Here is an 18,088-nt window from a genome sequence, read left to right on the forward strand (position 1 = left end):
GCCATCTGCTATAGGAGTTCTCTAAAACATTTTCCTATTCATGCAAGAACTATTCTATAAATTCAAACCTTCATTACTCAGTTCTCTTTTCCAACACTTTTAATTTATGCTATGTAATTTATGCTATACTTCTGCAGTGCTATGCAACCAAAATCTTCTGAAATCCATTGTTTTTCTTTTACATTTTAACAGCTAATTTGTAAGTAAGCACTTTGAAATTATTTTATTTTTCTTCTGTTTACAACAACCTCTGAAACTACAGTGTCCCACGTAGGTTTATGCAGATCAATTAGAATGTGAACTGTTTGGGGCATTCCATTTTAAAAACAAAATACTTTTTCAAGAGTTTATTTTGAGAATGAAATTAACCTTGCTCTACTGACATCCACAGCAGTGTGCCTCTGTTGAGAGCTGTGAATATTTGGGTGCTCCTTGTTGTGATTTAATTGGAGTCTTATTTTGGATCTTGCCAATGAGCTTTCTTTTTGGGGGGGAGGGGAAGTATGTTGCCCTGTTGTTATTAGCTTGGGCTAAATGGAATGATATTGTTCTGTACCAGCCTGCTACCGGCCCTGCAGCAAAAGCAGGGACAACCCCTTTACAAACGGCAAGAGGTTGGAATAAAGCCTGCCAAATTTATTAACATAAAACAGAGTAAGACAAGACACCAACCATGAAACAGGAGCTATGAAACAGGAACTATCCAAGCGGTTGTCTTCAGCAAACCAGCCCTCCCACACATTCCCCTTAAATACAGTTCAGGGCATGGCCTCTCTCTGCCTCCTTCCGAGGTGCCCCATTGCCTTCCTCTGTTTACTCCTGATTGACTGCCTCCTGCGTCGGGTGTCCTTGAACAGGGCCAGCTGTGGGTCATCTTCATCCACACTGTCAGGCTCACACAGCTGGGTCTCCGTCGTGACCAGGTGGGAGGGGCCCGGCTGAGGGCTCTGCGGAGCCTCAAGGCCATCATCAACAAGCTCTTCAACACCCCCCTCCTCCTCCTCTAAGTCGTCCGACCCAACTGCCGAACCCACAGGCTGACCCTGAATCACAACAGATATATGTGGTAGAATTTTGGAGCAAAGAGCCATGGTGGCGCATGGTTAGAATGCAGTATTGCAGGCTAATTCTGCCAACTGCCAGGAGTTTGATACTGACCAGTTCAGGATTGACTCAACCTTCCATCCTTCCAAAGTCAGTAAAATAAGGACCCAGTTTGTTTGGGGGCAATATGCTGGCTTTTTCCTCCATGCTTTGCTCTCACTTTTTGCCTTGAAGCTGACTGATTGTTGGTTATTGACATAACTGACATCTCATCTCAACTCCTAGCCTGGTGTTTTTTTAAAGCAAAGAATAAATGGTAGGCAAAGGAACTCCTCCAGTAACCTTTACCAAATCTGCTGACATCCCTCAAGTAAATATGATAGGGTTAGGGTTAGGGTTAGTTAAAAGAAAGTCTCACAAGAATAAGGACATAAGCACATCAATCAGAGTGCCTTGGGAGAGTCTCATCTGGAGAACATCAGATGAGAGAAATCTGATGGACTGAAATAACTGTGATCTGGAGAACTGAAAGTGTAGTAATTGAGTAGTAATTGCTTTTTCTTCTTTCTTGTTAGATAATTTAGGTAGTTTTCATCAATTAGTTTACTTTGTTTTTCTACAACACACTTCCTACAATTTAGTAACTGCTTCTGATCCACATAAATACCCACACAAAGAGACAGAACAAAATCAGAAAGATGTGACTTATTTAACCATAAGTTATTTGGAAGATGACCTCCTCCTATCTTGAGTGATGATGTGGTGGCAGACTGACAAAAAAACTCCCCATCTCTCCTCTCTCTCTCTCTCTCTCACACACACACACACACACACAAATACACACAAGAAAAAAGGTACACACGTAAGTAGGAAACCCAGGGAAACAACAACTGGGTTGTTTGCTGGGTTTCAAACAAAAACTCTTCAGTTTATGAAGCAAGAACATAGGATTAAGCAGGTGGGAAAGCTATTGTTGTTGTTGTTATTAGATTATGGACTAAAGTAAGGCATTCACTCAGATGAAGGGATGTTCCTGCCTCTGTAAAGTAGCCAGTGAATCCTGGGGCTAGCCTGCAACAAATTAAAGCATGTAATGTGAGATAGTTTCTCTCAAGGCAATATAACAGGGAAAAGTGTACTTTGGAAGTGGAGTAAATCCCTGTAATTGCTTTAGTGGTGAGTGTGGGATTAATAGAAGATGACATTGTCTGATTCTGTTTGCCAGAAACAGAAACAGACAATGGTCTGGTGTGCTTTGGCAACTGAGCAGGATCCATCAAAAATCATTCCAGAGATTTATTAGGACTGTTCTAACCAATAATGTTTGCTCCTGATAAAGGACTGGAGCAGATATATTCTTATAAATTCAGCTCCTATCCATCACCAAACCAAACCAAACCAAACCAAACTAAAAAACATAACAACAACAAAAATCCCTAAACTCTAATCCACTGTTTCTCAACTTTGGCAACTTTAAGGTATGTAGACGTCAACTCTACAAATTCCTTAAACAGCATACTGGCTGGAGAATTCTGGAAGTTGAATCTTGAAGCTGCTAAGGTTGAAAAACACTGTTCTAATAATTGACATTCTTTCCACATACATACACAGTTTCATGGTGCAAAGTAAAGATCCCTGTACAGGAAGATTATACTAAAAGGCTTATTTAAACCCCTTAACTTTATGTAAAACTAAAGCGCTCTTATCAACCCACATCAGGTTTAGTGTACAAAGATTTAGTGCAGCGATTCCTGTAATTCATGAAGACTATTTTTCTATATTATGGTAAAAGAATGGAAGCAACTGTAACTATGTGAAATAAATAACTGAATATATAAAGATGAGGAAACCTAATTTCCAAGAGAGTAACTGAAGTAATGAGGGAGCAAAGAAAGCTCTTTCTTTTTTATAATTCGAAGTGATTTGGGCAATTGACTAGGAGTGCAACTTTTTAGGAAATTCTGCTACATAAAAGACTTTGTGCATCTAATGTATCAAATATTCATGAATTTGCTTTTCCTTCTCTAACTGAATTGATAAGAGCCCCTCACAGTAAATCTGCATAAATGCAAATTTTTCTTGGTTTTCTACTCATGATTTTCCCATTAAATTGAAGCTTTGCAATTTCCAAGAAATTCAGATCAACCAGAAAATAAATTAATTTCCTCTGAAATACTTAAATATATCATCTATAACTAACTTTCTCTTTTTTTATCTTCTTATCCTTTGTCTCCCATACATGCTTACCTCTCTGCCATAAAGATCAATATTTCCCTTTATGCTAAAAGGTGAAAGATTTATATAAGCTAAAGAAAAGTCAGTTTCTGCAGCAAATTCCTCTTTCAAATGTGTACTCAATTTTGTATGAAAAAGTTAATTTTATGCTTGTAATATCAATATTCTAAATTGTAACTAATATTGATAGAATATATCTTTTCTATATTGTCAATACCCCAAATTATCTAAACAATAGAATACTAATAGCTTCAATAAACACTGAACAAATGTAATTGCATTGAAATAACATAATGTATTGTATTATAATTTATAACAATATAATAAAAAGAGGCAAAAAACCTTCCTCATATGCTAAGGCTTCTGAAGAACAATTCAACATAATTAAATAATAAAAGACAATTAGTTTTTCATTTTTTCTTTGAAAACATTTCACTTCTCATCTAAGAAGCTTCTTCAGTTCTAAATCCCCTATGTCTAGTTCAGCATACAATCAAATGTGAGATTTAAACCTAATATTTTATTATCATTCACATATGGGTGTTGTGTGTGCATACATGTGTACATGTGAACTGTTTTATAAATAAGTAGAGTTAAGGATAGATAACAGCCTACATATGAGAAACTGAGAGGAAAATATATGCCACGTTCACAGATTCAGAGTAAACTAAATAAGCAAAGTTTTTGTACCTTGCCGTCAGAAAGATGGAGATGAATATCCAGAAGAGAGAAATCGAACTGATTGTAAAAGCATGTTCACACTATACTTTTTATGAGAGGTTAATAAATATAATAATGATCTGTCTGCTATTAAACCCAGTGAGGCAGCTACCTCAAGAGCTGGGATAGTTAAGCCAAGCAACATTATTAAAGGACACATTTGTTAATATAACAACCGTTAGTCCAGCATTACTCTACAGATGTGGTGAGACATGCTGTCGAATTATCAGTGATAAACTATGATTCTAGTCCCTTTGATATACATAGTGGAGTAAGACACAGTATGTTTTATTTTTTGCTTCAAGCAGTAAAATGTTATGGACCAACTCTACATAGATGTGAACTTGTTAAATGTATGAGGGTTTTTAAAAAAATATTTATAACAATTCCTAGTATGGAAGAGAGGAAGAGTTAATAGTTGAAAATACTTCTAAGTTATCTAATATTTTTGATGATATTCTGAAGCAGGAACAGGCAGCCTATGGACCCCCATTCTCCATAAATTACATCAACAAACATTGGCAGTAATCTACAAACTGGTAATTTCCTTCAGTTTGCCAATATAAACAAAGAGGCAACAGGAATGTAACCCTTTCTTAGGCTTTACTGAAAGCTATTACAAAATCTATTTCCCTGAAAATCTTAACCACTGCAGCCCAAACCAGCAGAACCTTGCATACCCGTTTTAGAACCTGATGTAGATACTTAGTAGTATCTATAGATTAAGAGAAGGAACAGTCCATTATTAAAATAGAGGTTCTAGTAAACTAATCTTGCACTAAACAGAGTCTGTTAACAGAAGAGGAAGTTCTCTTAGGACCACAGATTTCTCCTTTTAATAAACAGGGGGCTTCAGCCAGCAACAGAAAGCATCATAAAAGTGTCCTGCAATGGAGAAGTCGCTCCTGGACAAATGGAAGTGCTTCTCAGAATTAAATTGCCTCGGTTTTTCTTTGCCTGGCAGGCAAGTGAGATAATGAAGAAATCTGAACCAATGAAAGCTGCATCATTTCAATTCCCCAGTTCCATTCACTCTTTGCTCTTTGCTCATGGTTGTCCTTGGCGTTTGAAAGAAGGCCGAATTATCCCTATGCTTCAGAAAATAATGTTCTGAATAATTCAGAAAATAATTTTCCAGCTTGCTAAGGCGGTCTTCTACCTCCCGATCAACCTTAACTATAGAAGATTAAAGGTTTTGTCATATTTGTTTGTAGACAGGATCTTTTATAACTATTCCCCCTTGTCATAAAAGTGAGAGCAATAAAGAGTTCTTCTAATGGCAAGTTTATTGCAATCGGAGCCACGTGTGCTGCCAGTTAGTGCAAATTATATCAATGAAACAGTCCACAGCCAGCCTATTGCTTACTATTACTATTCTTGTTTTCCAGGATAGGTGGTCCATGACTTACAGCTATTCATTTAGTGCAGGGGTGTCAAATTGCTGGCCCATGGGCTGGACGCGTCATCCGGAAGCCGCGCCCACCCTATTGCCGGCAATGGCAAAACCGCCCAGATACCTTGCATGACGTCACGTGACATCGCGAGTTTGATATGTCTGATTTAGTGACTGTTCAAAGTTACAAGGGCACTGAAAAAAGTGACAAATGTCTCACTTAACAATAGGAATTTTGGGCTAAATTGTGGTCATAAGTCAAGGACTACCTGTACAAGGGAATCCAGCACTCAGTTTTTAGTACAAAATAATTATCAAAAACATTGGACATACATGAAGAGGAAAATTCCTTAAGAATGGTGTCTATAGTTGGAACCAGAAAACAACTGTTTAGAAGACCTCATTTGAGTAAATTTTAAATTTTGGAAGTAAATTTGGTGGCTCTAGTACAATAAAGTATTAATAGACGGCATATTTGAAAGATTCCTGATTGTCATAAAAATAAATTTCCTCTAATTTCAGTTCAGTTTCCAAATCTGTATATGAATTTTACACAACTCTGCGTATATTAGCTTTTTAGAGAGCTCTTAAGATCTGGCTCTTCATCCAAGCATTCAGCTAAGGCAAGGGTAGGCAACCTTGGCTCTTTTATGACTCATAGACTTCAACTCCCAGAATTCCTGAGTCAGCATAGCATTCTGGGAGTTGAGGTCCACGAGTCATAAAAGAGCCAAGGTTGCCTATCCCTGAGCAAGCCCAGCAGGGGGAAGTCTATGGGATGTTGCGGTGGCTTGCCTGGGATATGTGTCGCTGTTGTGGGGTTGGTTTATTTTATTAATTCTGCTTTCATTTAATATTATTGTGAGCCACCTAGGAATATTGTGTATAAGACAGACAGCCATGTAAGTTCTAAATAATTCAATTAATTTTCTTAAAAGGTGTGGAAATTTCTATTCGGAGCTACTCCATTATTGGAGCTAGCAGGACTAATGGCATTTGAAAAGCTGAAATATTAATTATTATCACTGTCTCCAATGATTCCGGTAAAGTTGCACTACTAGGAAAACGTGACAAAGAAATTATTGCAGTTTAGATCATTGACATTTTCTGAACTTGCCCGCTTTTAGGTGGAGGGGGGCTGGATTCACCTTGAAGAGTAAAATTAATATAGTAGTTAGACTGAATTTCAGTGAAGGTAGCACTAATAACTGTGGACAAATCCTTAGCGCAGATCAAGAGCAGGGCATTACTTTGAGAAAAAGTAGATTGAATTTCTAATAACATTAAGTCATAAGAAGGTAGCAGAGAACGTTTAGGAAAAAAGATTTTATATATATATATAGGATGTTAAATATCTCTCCATATAACCAAAGGAAAATCTAAGTCGGTTAATGTTGATAACCAGGAAGTGCATCCTTCAGTAAGCTTGTTACTAATGTCAGGTAGCTGGTAAATAACTGTGCTAAATCAATTTAATGGGAATTTCAGAACTGTACCGAGGAATGGAAATGAATTAATAGTGTTTGTTAAAAAGGCAGATAGAGTGAAAATGATATGACAACTCTAACAATAATTTACTAAATGCCTTAGATGAAAACGATTCCATTCCAAATATATCTTTGCAGTTTTATAGCATGGTATTACATATCCCTCCTCTCTTACTAGGCCTAGCAGAAGATCTCAGTGTCAATCATGCTGGGCCACATGCCAAGAGAATTAATGAAGTAGTGTAATAGCTCACACAGAGGCCCAATGATTGCACTTAACGTGTATCTGCAAACCAGGGTTTGCAAAGTTGCTGTTTTGTTTATGACACACATTTCTCTTCTGTTTCTATATTAGTGCACTTGAAGAGAGCAACATGAGCCTTTGGTTTCTGCTCCAGGCACTAACAGCTGAATTCCAACACTGCTATTCGCTGTCTGAGATTTAGGAGGGCTGACATGCCAGCTACTGTGTTATCTGCTAAGTATTTCTCTGCAAATGTACAAGACAGTCTAAAATTGAAAAAGGGATCCCCCATAAATAAATAAGACAGGTAATATAATTTTTACAATGGGGATACTGAAAAAGGACATTAATTTACAGCTGATCTAATATGAAATATAGCTTGGAAGAATCATTTGTGTGCCCAGAATAGGGATTCCTCCAAATGATGTTCAAGAGAGCTTTCCCCTCACTTAACAACCGATGGATAGACATAGATTACGGTTCTCAAAATAATAATTTATTAAATTTGTATGCCACCTGACTCTCAACCACTCGGAGCGGCTCTCAACAAAGTAATTACAATAAAATCAATAGATATGGAAAAAATAAGAAGAAAAGCGGGCAAGATTCCCACGCTTTAATCAACAGGTTGGAGAGGAGAAAGTCAAGGTTTTCTAGGTGATAGCAAAAGCTTGATTTCTAAACAACAATCAAATAAATACAAAGCACAAAACACCAGTGGAATGTAAGAAGAATAAATAAAAGTAAATTTACCTTTCATTCACCAGCAATTTGTTTAATTGTACTGCAGTGCTGACCCAAAGGGGCTTTTGAGTAGAAGAAAAAGAGTGGCAGAAAGATAGTCCACTTGTAGTCTTGTAAATCAATCGTTTCCCCCAATAGCTTTAATTTCCATCCAACCTGAGAGACCTATTGCTTCTACATTACACACATCATAAAGGATATGCTGAATGCAAAGAAGCTCTACAGCAGTGTTTCTCAACCCTGGGCAACTTTAAGGTATGTGGACTTCAACTCTCAGAATTCCATGGGGAATTCTGGGACTTGAAGTCCACATATTTTAAAGTTGCCAAGGCTGAGAAACACTGCTCTACAGTTCAGGAATCCTGTCTTTACATGCTCTAAAGCCTGGCTAGCACCTCTGTAGTGGCCGCAAGTGTTCTTTTTTAATCTTTCTTTTTCAGTAACTGAGGATTGCAGGACATGCGATGATGCAATCATATCAGCAGATGAAGTGGAAGGGCAATTTTTCAATCCTGTTAAATCCTACTGAAGAAAGGGTTTAAAGCTGAAAGAGGCATACCCCACTTTATTTTACTTGGGGTTTTACTGTCACCCCTGCTGCTTTTTTATCAGTTTTATCAAATTTCAAGGGTCTGCTTTGAAGGGACTCTGAGGACTGCATGTTCCCTATGTTCTAATGTGAAGGACATATATGATCTGAAGGACCCTTTTTCCATATTAAGTCTCTTCATGACCTCAAGGATACTTGAAGGCTTTTGAACGCAACATAAATGAAAGTCAGTTTTCTTTGTGTTCTTCATATTAATATCGATATGCAGAGGCTGTTAACCGAAGCATATTTCTACTTTTGTGAATTGAGACCTTGTAATAGAACACACCCAAAGTCAGTGGCCATTCTTTCTCCCTTACTGCTCCCATCATAGCTGTGCCATATTCTCTAAGTCAATGTTTTTCAACCTCGGAACTTTAAGACCTGTGAACTTCAACTCCCAGAATTCCATTGGGATAGCTGGGGAATTCTGGGAGTTGAAGTCCAGACCTCTTAAAGTTGCTAAGGTTGAGAAACATTGCTCTAAGCTACCACCAATTACGAAGCAACTAAGATCTCTTCCACCTCATCTAACAAAAGCAATAAAGCCAATTGTTACTATCTTCTTTTCTTAGTAATCACACAAACCCATTGGTACTTTTAAATTATTTGCACAGCAAATACATTAATCTAAATCCTTCTAGAAGGCACATAACAGGGGGAAGAATCATAGTAGTTGCTTCCTGACAAATTTCAGAGATGTGATTCAGACATTGTCAGCTTTTCTCTGTCTGTCATGCTACACATAATAAATGACAGAAGGAAAAAGCTGAAGTTTAAATAGTTTCCCTAATGAATGGGCAATTCAAGTGTGCATTAGTTAGCAGTATCCTACAAATCCAACTCCCAGACTCCATTCCTGTTTCACAGACTTTCTTCCAATTTAGGAGCTTGCAGCTAAGAAAAGTAAATTGAAGATCAGTAAGGAAAATATAAGGGATGCGGTGGCTCAGTGGGTTAGGACGCTAAGCTTGTCGATCAGAAGGTCGGCAGTTTGGCGGGTCGAATCCCGAGTCCCAGAGTGAGCGCCTGTTACTCGTCCCAGCTTCTGCAAACCTAGCAGTTCAAAAGCAGGTAAAAATGCAAGTAGAAAAATAGGGACCACTGCGGTGGGAAGGTAACAGCGCTCCGTGCGCCTTTGGCATCTAGTCATGCCGGCCACATGACCACGGAGACGTCCTCGGACAAGCGCTGGCTCTTCGGCTTTGAAACGGAGATGAGAACCAGCCCCTAGAGTCAGAAACGACTAGCATGCATGTGCGGGGGAACCTTTACCTTTACCTTTAAGGAAAATATGCTTTTCTTATTGATAACCCATTTCAAGTCAAGATAATGAGCTCATATATCCTACTGATGTCTCTCAGTTTCCCCAAATTTGTGACACGTGTCAATACTTTTCTTTGGCAAATGCTTCTTAAACCTACAGGACTGTAACAGTCACCAATGCTGTTCTTTATTCTCTCCAGTAGGTGGTGGCAGCATATAGAAGGTTCCATAAATAGAAAAACCAAACACCATTAAATAGGAACCTGCCACTGAATCTCTAAAATGGTCTGGACACTTAGAAAAACATTGTTTTTTTTAATCTGGGGACATTTTACTAGCATATTTAACAATTCCACTATCCAAGTGTAGGTGTTTTTATGAGGATGTTTTCAAGAGCAAAACTGCATGTTTTTAAAAGTTAGGGTTAGGGTGATCACAGTGTATTACCAGACATGTCAAACTCGTGACGTCACGTGACATCGCACAATGTATTGGGATGGTTTTGCCATTGCCCACTATGGGGTGCGTGCGGCTTCCGTGTGATGCATCCAGCCCACGGGCCGGAGTTTGACACCCCTGGCGTATACTATATCTTTAGTATAAAAGGGAAAGGTTTACTTAAAAAGAAAATTTCTATAATATTAGTCCTATCCTATCCTATCCAGAAAAAAAGTAAAAGATGAGCAGCTATATAAATGTTTTAAATAAACGAATCATCTGTTTAGTTTTATATGTCATTTTAGCTTTCCTTTGGGAGACACCCAGAGTTGGTTAAAAGATAGCAGCTATATAAATATTTTAAATAAATAATTAAAACCACACGTCTGCAGAGAAACTGCAACGGAAGAACGCCAAGGACACATCGTAACTCCCCCTCATTCAGCACTGTTGTAATTTTCAATAGTTATTGACTGAAAGCTTGTGAGTCAAGGACTAACTGCATTTCCCTTAGGAGGAAAAAAAAGTCCTGAAGAGCTAATGTACTCATTACAATCTCTTGTTGCTTCATGCTACAGTATAGATCTATTGTCTGGTTCAGAATCTGGTTTCCTCTATTGGTCAATCAGAGACTTCTTGAAAACACTGTACATTATGACCCTTTTTTGTTACTTCCTAACATATACGTATTCTACAATTGATTGGCTAAATGCTTTGTGGCCTCATCATTTTGGGATATTATTCTAGCTTATTGATTTAAGCTCTTAATATAACTTACCCACAGCTTGTTTCAAGTAAACTGTCCCCAACTTGCAATGATGCCATCCCAAAGTCTGCTATTCGGATGTTGTTCTTTTCATCCAGTAGTAGGTTTTCTGGTTTTAAATCCCTGTGGCTGTGAAGAGGGGAACAAAAAAGATGTTAATTCAAAGCAGCTGCTTCTCCTTCCATACAGTAAAGTACCACAGCTCATTTTGTTTCAAAAGAATCCATTTACACATTGCATTTACATTTGTCCATTTTGAAAAATTAGGGAAGTCATGCTACTTTTACATTTTAAACAGTGCAAAATATATTAATAGTACTAACTTGTGATTTTGAAGAAGCAGTTGATCTTATTGATGGAAAAGGTGTCTAATGGAAGTAAGAGTAATCAACTTTTTTTAAAGAAGTACCTTTCTCCTTTTGCTCCCTTGTTTGTTTGGAATAATAATTAGTTTTTAATTAAATCAGTCTTGAATTTGTTATAGCAGAAATGCTGGGAAGAATTTGTAATTCAGATATTTCATAAAAGTTGATTAAACATATTGAGCCTTTTCATTTGGCAGCCTGAATCTAAACAAAAAAATAAATGAGAAACTGAGAAAGTTGGGACTGAATATTTCATCTCATCACTATTTATCTTGTTCTACACAAAATATCTGTTCTGGTTTCAACCACCCAAGTCAATTAGGTCCTCCTTCTATTAATTAAAAAGGAGAAGCTAAAAAAATGGTGCCCCTCTCTGCAATAGCAATTAGATTTATATACCACTTCATAGTGCTTTATAGCCCTCTTTAAGCAGTTTACATAATGCGGAAGAACAGGGTAGAACAACGGCTAATGACCTTCTTTTACCGGTCTACTATAGAGAGCGTCTTCTCGCATTGTACTGTGGTTTGGTATGCTGGCCTGACAGCCGTGGATAGGAAAGTATTACAGAGGGTGGTGAGCACAGCACAAATTATCATGGGCTGTCCCCTGACACCACTGGATGACATCGCCAGGGCTCGCTGCCTTGGAAGAGTGAGGAAAATTCTCAGGGACAACTCACATCCTGGTCGGTACCTCTTTACATTCCTACCATCGGGTAGGAGATACAGGAGTATAGCCAGCCGTACCAACAGGCTGAAGAACAGCTTCTATCCATGGGCTGTCAGGCTCTTGAACGGGAAATAACTTTATGTATGATTGACTTGCGAGGCCAGTGTGTTGTTCAGTTAGCTCACATGGTGCAACAAGATGGTGGGTTTGTTGTCATTGTGAGTTGAGGTGGTGGGGAGCACGAAGGGAGGCTCAGCCAATCTCAATGTATACATGGTTGTACTTTGATAATAAAGGTTCGATTCAATTCAATTCAATTTATTGCCCCCAACAATCTGGGTCCTTGTTTTACTGATCACAGAAGGATGGAAGGCTGAGTCAACCTTGAGCAGGTGAGAATCGAACTTGCTGGCAGTCGGCAGAGGTAGCCTGCAGTGCTGCATTCTAATCACTGCGCCACCATGGTTCATTACTGCTCCCTACTGAGCAATGCTTACTGCTCTCCCTCCCCCAGCATTTATGTTTTGTTTTCTGTAATCATTCAAATGAGATAATAAACACTTAAGTTGTTACTTAAAATGAATCATGAATGGGTACTTTTGTTTCAAAGCTTGCTTTTGTAGAAGGACTGTTCAATGTTCTAGCCCTTCGCAACTTTGGAATAATCTAGAATTATTGGTTTGCTCTATTTCTCCTAATTTGGCTTTCTCTACTTATTAAATAATTCATATCCCATCCTGTTTAAAAGACTCTGGACAATTGACAGTCCTCACAACAGAGTACTCAAATAGCACAGCAAGCAAATGAAACATCAGATAAAATTTGAATACTTAAAATTAAATAGATTTAAGCATTACGTTAGAATTAAAAATTAAAGTTAAAGACTAAGTATATCTGGGAAAACATGGTCCAGAAGTCAGCAATGTAAGCCTCAAATACTTCTCACTACTTTCATTAATACTAATTTCTGGGGGAAGATTTGGAAACCTAAATCTAAATCTCTGCTGCCATCTTTTTAACCTATGGGAGGGGATATCCATAGCACACTCAGCTTGATTGAACACAAAGACCGGTAGATTCTGCCTGGAAAAAATAGTTCCAAAGGTAGCAGAGAGTCGGGCCACAATATAGCTTCCAGTGCTTACACAACTCTTATCTGCCTAAATTCAGGCAGTCATTCTATACCAGATGAAGTTTCCAAGTAGAGTCCAGAGAGACTCCTGATCCTTCTTCATTACTAATTAGAATTATTTGCTTAGAAAGGGGTAGAACCAATGCCAAACAGGGGCACCCACTAGCAACTCTTGCAGGCACTTTAGGAAGTTGATGGTACCAAACACCACTGAAGGATCTGAAAGATCTATGAGAGGCATGACAAAACACATGCACAAGAACAAAAAATATGATTTCCATAGCTCACTAAGCCTGGCTGAAATAGATAATTTACTTCACTTATGATACTCTGTAACTGATGCTCTATCGTGGTCTCCACAATCTTCTTTTAAAAGTAAGGATTAAGATTGTGTGGAAGTTATCCAACACGGATGGAATGAGGGAAGGTTTATTCTGAAGTGGCATATTTTATTCAGAATATAGCTCAGTTCAATCTTAACAATGAAACACTCTTAGTCACCCTGAGGAAATTCCCTGTGAGAAATTCCTTGCTTGAGTCTCCCTGCTGACACAAGAGAATTATGTCTGCTTAGAAAGCAGTTCTGTCTCTTTATATATAAGCATCTTTTGTATTTTCTCCTTATTATTTCTTTGTGGACTACAAATTATATTTGGAAAAGGGAGGAGAAAGAAGATGAATTAACACTTTACTATAGAAGCAGGAGAATAAGTGATGGACAAATGGGTGACCGTCACTTTAGATACATGCCAAGTTTGTACATTTAAAGTTTTGCACTGATGTAATACTAAAACAGAGGACATGGGAATGATTTTCTGCAGGCTAAGATTGCAGTATACTATTTTCCAGATGTTATCACAGCAGAAAGCACAATTTGGATGTGTAATGCAGGTATCTAGGTTATTTGTTTATCTGTAATGCTATAAGGTAAGCTCAGCTTGATAGAAGACGTAATGCTCTCAATCCCCATTTATTGAACATCTGAGCTGTCAGCAGACAGGCATGCGGAGCAATGGCTACAAGCCATAAGTCCAGCAGCTTGGATAATCTAATTAAAATGCAATCCTCCCAAACCTCACCTTGTACCAAAGAAAGCAAAAACCTAATGGAGCAATACATGGACTTTATTTGGTTCATTTCCAGCTGATCCCTCTGATTCTATGTTTTACATGATCAGTGTCACCTTACTCTGCAGGTGAATGGAGGGCATAATGCCCTTTTAATGTTCTACAGGCTGAAATACTCCAGAGCCCTTCCCCATATTGGCTGGAAACATGATTAAATAAGGCAGCAACTTGAGTGAACAAGAAGCCAAAATGCTTCATGCAGAGCATACATGCCAGGAAAGAAGATTGAAAAGGAAAAGTTAAGCATAAAACAAATCAGAAAGCTTATTTCAGCCTTATCTAGAGTGCCGTTAATAATATGCACCCCACTTCCATAAATACCAAAGTAAAGAATACTTTACAAATTCAAAATGAAGCATGGAATTCAAAGGAGATTCACACATATGTATATACTGTATATATTTAGTCTGTGTGGAGGAAAAGGATGAGAAAGAAGTTGGAAGGGAAAGAAGGACTCTTTTTTTTCAGCCTTTTCAGCCACTAGAAGTCAGGTAAAAGTCCAAATGGAGCACAAATTCTATTTTGACCTTACCCAATAGTTACTTCACTGACAAATAAAAATTAAACAGCTCCTAGGTAAAGGTAAAGGTTCCCCCGCACATGTGTGCTAGTCGTTTCTGACTCTAGGGGCCGGTGCTCATCTCCATTTCAAAGCCGAAGAGGCAGCGCTTGTCCGAGGACGTCTCCGTGGTCATGTGGCCGGCATGACTAGACGCCAAAGGCGCATGGAATGCTGTTACCTTCCCACCGTAGTGGTCCCTATTTTTCTACTTGCATTTTTACGTGCTTTCGAACTGCTAGGTTGGCAGAAGCTGGGATGAGTAACAGGCGCTCACTCTGTTACGTGGCACTCGGGATTCGACCCGCCAAACTGCCGACTTTCTGATCAACAAACTCAGCGTCCTAACCCACTGAGCCACCACGTCCCTTAAACAGCTCCTAGGTAGTCCTTATTTATAATAACCAGTCTCCTCGGCCTATATAGCAATAATTTAAGCTTTCTGTAGGCTTTGTTACAAAGCTCCAGCGTTCATCTCTTCCTCATGCTTCCTTCCCATTCTGCTTTCAGCAAAGGTGACCATCTCCCATCTCTTCTGCTTAGCTGCCATCTTACTTTGATCTATAGAAACATCTTTCTGTTATCTGTGGAGCTATCACAATTCCAAAACTCTGCTTGCCCAACATGGGAAAAAATGTATTCTTGGCATAGTCCAAAAAGGATAAACCATTTTGAAGTCAATGTACACATTTCTGCAGAATATTGGGACTTGAGAAACAGACAAAAAATCTGGTATGCATGTGCATTAACAGTTTGTTTGGTACAGCTGCAATCATGCTGTTTCTAAGCATTGTTTTATAATTTAAGACTATCTAAAGCTTATTGCTCAAAACTGAAATAAACTTTTCCCAAAATGTATGTGGGTAAACAGAGAGTGCCCTAGAACTTAAAATTTGCAGAATCATGATTAGCTATTTTTGTTTCACTGCTATAGCATCCTGGCGTACAGTTTTTCAATAATGTCTTTCCTTTTAATGGGAAAGATGCAAATAAAGCTCTCATTCGTGGCCCCCACATAGAAACCCTTATACAAAATTACTATGTATGCAACTTGCATAGCCCAGCAGACATAGCCTCAGGCAATGGAAGAGGAAGAGGCGCAGTAATTGTCATTTATCAATATTCATGCAAAATCCGGAATGGGCCTCTCAGAATACTTCTCTAATAACCACTCATAGCCAAAATAAAAATAAGATGAAAACGTTACTAGAGGGAAATTCTTCTCAATCTTCTTCCTCCTTTGAAAAAGCATTAGCATTATTTATTATTACTGACGCCTAATAAGATTTGGGTTTTGTTTTTCCACTAATCTTATTTTCATTTGTTAATGTTAGTATTGTAAAACCAAAAAGGAAAAAAATAATAATACACAGAATCAGAAATTAGCCCAATCTCTTTCTTGTTTGGTGATTTCACAAATGGCCAATCCAAATTCCCTTTATTGTTTTTCCTGGTGTTTTTTCCAGTCTCCTCGCACTGGATGGATGTTACTTTTTCATTTGGAAACTTTTAAAAACAAAGTCTAAAATTGGGGCTTTGCACTTATGATTCTCCACAGACTTTAATACCTTTTTCAATGCACTGTTAGTTTGGCCATCTACAGTATGGCAACAAAAATCCAGATGACCAATAGATGACAAGAAGGCCACTTATCTAAATTAAGAAGTCCAGGCATGAAAACTTTTCCTATATTATTTTCAGAACAACTGAAAAAAAGAACAATATTAGTCCTGTGATTCCAAGTATTCTACACTGTAGCTAGCACATACTTAAGACTTTACCTTTAAGGATGAGCACTGATATTTTTAAATTAGTTTCAGATCAAAGGTATGATAGAGATTTTCTAATGGGTAAGTACTAACCATTTCAGTATTCTCATGTAATCTCATTTTAAGTAAATTCAAATATTTTCCAAGATGGGCCTCAGCTTCTACTAAGTCCTTATGTTGTTAGATGTTTCAAACTAAATCACAAGACATGCATCATTCAGAATAGCTCTGTGCTGGTAAAATGTACGGTATTCTGCTTCGATTCTCTGTGGCTATTTCAAAGACTTAAGATGCTGTCAAATGACTTATTCAATAATTCAATATTCAATAATCCTGCTTCATTCATGGACTTTTACAGGGATTCAGGCAATGTTATCTTTCATTTCTAATGCCCCCAGCTTTTTCCATTACTCTTCTATTATTTTTTTCATAGAAAACCCCTTTAGGAGGAAAGCACAACACATATTTTGAGTGAAACTACTAGAAGCCCTCTGTTTAGAAATAATCTTATTTATACATTCTGCAAAGTGCTTACATAAATTTACTATTTAATGCTAAATTTGATGTAATTGCTACTGCCTTATTGTTTGAATGAGATTCAGTGATGCTTAAGATATATTTGTCATTAAGATTTCCAATTTTTTCCTATTTGTTTCCCATGTTCAGCATACTGGTGTAGAAGCATCCGAGATTATGACTGGTTATACCCAACGGCTTCATTGATATAGTTTTCCCTCCACTCTTGAGCTTTTGCCTTTGTCCCAATGTTGTTGTCCCCAGTCCTTACCAGCATATTTAGTCCTGAGCTACTGCCACTCTATCCCTTTTGCAGTTGTGTAAGACTTTCCTTGTGATAATGGCGAAGTGCCTGCTGAACATGTTCTTCTCAGTATTTGTGAAATGCAACCAGTTTATTGCCCAAACTTTTCCTTGTAGGTAGTTCATTGTTGGATGCCTAGAAAAGCAGTTCATTTCTAGTTAAGTAAAACTAATTGATTTGGCATTTTTCTATTTTGACTGTTGGCCAAAACAAGGGAAAATGTTAATTCTCTGATCTACATAGCGTCCAGATCTCCAAAATGATCTGAAATAGTCAGAATAGTGGAAAATGATCACAACAGTATGGAATATGTGGAGTTTAAATTAAAACTGAGAGTGTTTCAGGATAGGAAGATTGGCCATCTGAATATGCTTTACTATACTTGTACCAGAACTCTGATTTATTTGACTTAATAATGAATTACAAATTCAACTTGAAGGCTAATTTGTTTTCTTTCAAATCTTTTACTACCAAGCTATGCTTGAATATATGCTAAAATCAAAGTTATTTGACATAAAGAATTTCTAAAGAAATGCTTTTAGATTACATTCTAGGAGGTCATCAGTAAATAAACAGACAAAGAGAAATAAAAATTAACTGAAAGGAATTACTCATTTGTTTGTTTTTGTGCCTACTGTTGGAAATGATGGAAGAAGAGGAATCTAGCATGTGATTAAACAAGCACATAACTATCAATCTGTTTTATATGTGGGCAACA

The 18,088-nt window shown here is 37.7% G+C and overlaps 1 protein-coding gene across 2 annotated transcripts in view; it reads right to left on the bottom strand.

Moving 5' to 3' along the window:
• BRSK2 (BR serine/threonine kinase 2) overlaps positions 1 to 18,088 on the bottom strand; it is a gene marked incomplete at its 5' end in the record, with an annotated part of 480,261 nt that overhangs the window by 121,092 nt on the left and 341,081 nt on the right. For both annotated transcript variants that reach the window (XM_083348467.1, XM_083348466.1), the window contains one exon: positions 10,939 to 11,055. In XM_083348467.1, coding sequence (XP_083204593.1) covers positions 10,939 to 11,055 — 117 coding nt within the window. The remainder of the gene's footprint in view (positions 1 to 10,938; positions 11,056 to 18,088) is intronic.

This window comes from Vipera ursinii (assembly GCF_947247035.1).
Source record: "Vipera ursinii genome assembly, chromosome: 1".
NCBI classification, from domain to species: domain Eukaryota; kingdom Metazoa; phylum Chordata; class Lepidosauria; order Squamata; family Viperidae; genus Vipera; species Vipera ursinii.